Source organism: Cyprinodon variegatus, unplaced genomic scaffold (assembly GCF_000732505.1).
Source record: "Cyprinodon variegatus isolate N-32 unplaced genomic scaffold, C_variegatus-1.0 Scaffold1510, whole genome shotgun sequence".
NCBI lineage: Eukaryota > Metazoa > Chordata > Actinopteri > Cyprinodontiformes > Cyprinodontidae > Cyprinodon > Cyprinodon variegatus.
Window position 1 is genome coordinate 38,994 of NW_015151963.1, and position 5,166 is coordinate 44,159.

General features: G+C 42.9%; 1 protein-coding gene across 1 annotated transcript; it reads left to right on the top strand.

The window, feature by feature from the left end:
• Positions 1–267: 267 nt before the first annotated feature.
• Positions 268–3,306, top strand: LOC107103704 (nuclear factor interleukin-3-regulated protein-like). The gene is made up of 2 exons (XM_015403503.1): positions 268–493; positions 1,109–3,306. The coding sequence occupies exon 2, from the start codon at positions 1,193–1,195 to the stop codon at positions 2,405–2,407; it is 1,215 nt and encodes a 404-aa protein (XP_015258989.1). The 5' UTR covers positions 268–493; positions 1,109–1,192; the 3' UTR covers positions 2,408–3,306.
• Positions 3,307–5,166: the final 1,860 nt, after the last annotated feature.

The window sequence follows — 5,166 nt, forward strand, 5'->3', positions numbered from 1 at the left end:
AAAAAAAAAAAAAAAAATGTCTGACTCCGTTTCCGCATCTGACACAAATCCTTAGAGAGAGGTGCTAAATTATCTAACTGTTACGACAGGATAGTCCTGACCGAGTGGGCGTGGCGTGTGAGAAGGGATGACGAGGGCGATGATGGTGGAGATGAGGGAGAGGAACTGTGAGCGACGATAGGACAGACGGGAGGGGGGGGCTGGGGGTCCGCGGTGGAGGCGGGCCCTAAACACACACACACTGAGGGCCCCGCTGGTTCAGGCGAGGATAAGCACCGACCCGGACTGAACTCCTAGTTACAAATAGGAGCTGCGGCATTCCAAGTGGAGCAGAGTGGAGGCGCTCCATGCTGATGAATAATAATATTAAGTAAGAGTGAGAAGCTGCCCTATTTAACCAGAGCGAGGAGGATATGAAGCTGCTTCTTTCTGACTGGGAAAAAGATATGATTAATTAGGAAATTATTCACAGAGGACTAAACATTTAAACCAGGTAAGGTGCCGCTATTTATTTATATTAAATAAAAACAAAACGATTTAACATTATTGAATTTTTTTTTCATATCGTTTTTAAAAGTTAAAAGTCTGATGATTAATTAAATCAGTTAAATGTGTCAGCCTCCCACCATGAGGCAGGGAAACAGATGCAGGTCAGTTAGATATGAGCGACATGGGATCGGTATGTTCCAGTTATTTAGACATGTGGGTCACTGCTGGTAAGGCATGTCTGACCGGAAACCCAATCAGCAATTACGTGATCCTAACCCATTAAAGATAGCAATTAACCCAGATTACATTTATACTAAAATAAATATGTCACAATTCATTGAGATATTTCTAAAGTTTGGGAGGAATGAGAATATAAAAGTAGATTTATTAAAATGTGCAGGTTTTCATATGTTCCCTTAAATGATGCCAGAAGTCCTTTAGGGGTGATCAGCTCTAAGTGTTCAGTCTTTGTTGTCTCATATCAAACATGGAATGAAGCTTGTAAGAAGGCAGTACAAGATGCTCCTGTTTTATTTGAGAGATGTGATAGGGTTACATAATATTGTGTTGTAATGACTCTTGCATAACGTGCATAATCATTCTCTCTTTTCACCACCAGGTGGCAGTGTTGCAACAAATATCCACTATAAGAGTTCCTGAGAATTCACTGCGCTGCATTCAGCTTTTAACTGTCCTTCAGTCAATGCCTGGCATGATGTTTGAAGAGGAGTCTCAGGGTATGAGAGGCCAGCAGGAGCTGTCCGTCCTGCGCGCCGTGGAGTCGCCTGTTGGGGCGGCGTCTAGTGGAGTTGAGGGTTCTCTGTCCTTCACTGATGAAACTGTGTCCATACTGACCTCCAGCAACCTGCTGGCTCGCTCTCTGCTGGGTCGCACCTCAGCCGTCAAGCGTAAAGAGAGCCCGGCTGCCTCTGCCCGACGCAAGCGCGAGTTCATCCCCCAGGACAAAAAGGACGACAGCTATTGGGACAAAAGAAGGAAGAACAACGAGGCGGCCAAACGTTCTCGGGAGAAGCGGCGGGTGAACGACATGGTCCTGGAGAGCCGGGTGCTTGCTCTGCTGGAGGAGAATGCCCGGCTCAGGGCAGAGCTGCTGGCTCTCAAGTTCCGCTTTGGTCTGATTAAAGATCCCTCCAGCACACAAATTCTACCACTTGCTGGAGCTACTCAGCACAATGTTCCAAATCTGACTCCTCAATATTATCCCCACAGAGGGGATCCAGGCCCTCAAAGCTCCCCAGCACCACATCCCAGCAACCCCTTAGGCCAGACAAGCACCAGGGGCTGTAGGGAGGGCGGAAATCTGTCAGAGGACTCTGGGTTTTCTACCCCAGGTGGGTCCAGTGTGGGCAGCCCGATCTTTTTTGAGGACCGCTTTGGTGATCATGGGAAATTCTCCCCACATCGGGCAGAAGAGTTGAGCTATGACCTCCAGCATTCACCTGCTGAAGTCCACCACCCTGCTGCCCCCAGTGTTGGCAAGCACGACCAAGCGGAAGCAATGAAGAACCTTCCTCACAAGCTACGTTTCAAGATTCCTGGGAGCGGCGAGGGTCTTGACGTGGGGTGCGACAGCGCCAGGCGCAGTCCATCCATCTCCGCCGTGAGCCGGGAAGGTCCTCGGGAGACCAGCAAAGGACTGAATGGGGGTGAGGCGGCAGCAGGGCATTTTTCTGGCTCCTGGGTTCAGCAAATAGAGGGGGAGGAATGTAGAAGGGAGAGACAGACTCCTCCTAATACCACCGGCTGTAACCTCCAGGCTCCTCTGACGCCCGGACAAAACGAAGTCCTGTATCAACATGAAAACACTTACCTGAAGTCTCAACTCAGCTCCCTCTCTGAAGAGGTGGCTCAGCTGAAGAAGCTTTTCACAGAGCAGCTCATGTCCAAAATCAACTGATGACCAATGCTGGTAGATGATACGTGCTAATGCCTGGACTTAAGGACTTCTAGCACAGACTGAAAAACAGCAATACAATCTTCTACTGTTCAGAAAGACTTATTGTAAAAAAAAAAAACAAAAAAAAGTTGTTCGTTCTTTTTAATGTCCTGGGTGTTGGTCATTCGGTCTCGTCACCCCTCTGTACTGTTGCAGTTTAAGTCATTTCATACCTGGAAAAAAAAATTCTAATCAAAACAAAACGGTGCCGGCTATGACAAGATGTTTTGCACCGACTCTATGTTTATTTGTGATCACAATGTGGATGTTTTGCACCAGACTTCTCTGCTTAAAGATTTAAGATATTGTTCCATTTTTAACCAAAAGAAAACATGGCTATGCTCTCTACCAGCAGGAAGTTGCTTAGGTTAGGTCAGAAGTCCTAAACCTAAAACTTAACTGCATGCAATAAAAAAACAAACTATTATCATTCTTGGTGAAATCATTTAGGTACCCTTTTCTTTTCTATGAAATGTCAGACAGGATGAAACATTGGTGCAAACTGGTGAACTCACCCAGAGCCTGATATATTGCTGCTTTCAACACTCATATTGTCTTCTGTTTAGCAATATCCTGCTGTGATCTCACCTTCTATCTATTTCACTCATAGATGCGTGTCTTATATGTGTATAACAAGTGAAAAATGTGTATTCCACACACTGTGACGTCAAATCACACACATCAAAAAACTGACATGGCAATAAGAGGCTCACGTCGTCACCGGATGCTCCCAGCATGAATATAAAAAATGAAGGGGTTTTATTTTTCATAGATTTCAAATGCGGAGATTGACCCGCCCAGGAATGACATCACTAACTAGTAAAAACATAAAAATCACTCGCAGGATCTGAAGTTTACTATGTTTTTCACCAGGTGTGTTTGGATTGTTCCTTTTACAACAAACACCACATCTGGTGCAGTTTTGTTATGTATTTTTTGTTGTTTTTTTTTTTTTTACCAATTTCTTTGTTACCATTTTTCATCTGAAGTGACAATAATTAATTCTTGACTGTGTTTTTGTGCATTTTTTTTCATATTCAACAACAATAAATAAATTTCCCATATTTTGTGTCACAATTGTGAATTAATTACAAGTAACATACTAGAAATATAAGAAAAGAATAAGATATTATTTAGATTTCTGCTGCACGACATCCTATTTCTAGATTGGATGGTGTAATTTTAAGGTTCTCCATGTGCGTGTGCGTAAAGGTATCCTTAGTTTTGTTTATCTGTTTCCAAGTTTGAATTCACCTCTTGCTCATTGATCCCCTTTATAAAGGAAAAAAAAAAAACTAAAAAGGATGCTCTGTGATTAGTTTTTCTTTTTTAAGAGGAAGGTAAAGATCTGGCAGACAAGTGCTGACGAGCGCAGGAAGTGAGTAGAGGGTGCACACTTGGCAAGTTTCTCCTGTAGTCTCTGCAGGAGGTGATTTGGGCCGACTGCCAACCAGACAGAGACAGAATGAATGTCTGCTCTTACTCAGCCATCGTATTAGAGCTTCAGAACATAAGAGATTTATTGATACCAGCTGGTGGAGAATTTATGGACGGGTAAAAGAAAAATGGTGGGTGGGAAAGTTTTTCCAGACTTAACATTTTTGCACAATCCTACAAGAACAACTCATCTGTTTTTGTTTAATGAGGGAGCAGATTCCTGGATAAGCAATACAAGAACGCACACTGTCTTAACTTAAACAGGTTGAAGAGAAAAAAGGCTCTACAAGGTCATCAGCAGAGGGCAGCAATGATTTTCCCTGCAGTGTGACAGCAGTGGACCAACACCTGAGTCGCAATAAAACAATGTAATGCATTTTAGAGTAGAAAAGTTCCCTTGCAACATATGGTGACATCATCATGATAATTGCAGTTTATATATATATATATATATATATATATATATATATGTATGTGTGTGTGTGTATGTATCTAGTAATGCAGAAAATGCACAGCAACATAAGGAAAAACTGCATGCACAAATGTTTTGATGTTGTTCAGATGCTTTTTGCAGCAAATTGTTCACTTTAATGAGTTGTTATTTTTTTAATGATTGAAAAAAAGCTTTGTCTGATGTGTTTAAATATGTTTCAGGATGCTAAGGGCAAAAGGAATGGCAGATAAAAGCTGTAATTTGTTTTTTTCCAAAGCTGAGTATAATTTAACTCAAAGGAAACCAAGAAAAGGCTGCAGGCATTGCAGGTGTGGAACTGAAAGAAGAAGGGAGTGATTTCATGAATCCACTGCAACATGCTGCTCTTACACTACCATCCTCACACACACCCAAAGCAAAAAAAAAAAAAAAAAAAAAAACTGCAACCCCCACATCCCCCTCTTATGCTTACTCTGTTTACCCCCCCTCATTTTTTTTTTCCAAGGAAAGGATAAAGCTTGTTGCTAGGCAGGCAGTGCGACAGTTGCCATGGGAACGCTTGCAGACATAGCTAGAAGGGGAGGGAGGATCGTCGGGGTTAGGGTGGGGATAAGGATGGATAGCCAAAAGAGAGGGAGTGATGCAGAGGAGGAGAGACAGTGTGTTTCTAATGGGGAGGGGGGGGACAAGTTCACAGCCAATCCACAGCTCCTCCTTCCTGCTTCCCCCTCCTAAAGAAGGAGACAAAGAGGAGCTAAGGAATTGGGATCAATATTTAGTTCTGAAATGTGGGGTTACCCTTTTCTTATGAGGCATTTCAAATTTAAATATATATATATATACTTTTGTG

Excerpts from the sequence above, each read along its gene's own strand:
- LOC107103704 (XM_015403503.1), top strand. The coding sequence starts at position 1,193 with ATGCCTGGCATGATGTTTGAAGAGGAGTCTCAGGGTATGAGAGGCCAG.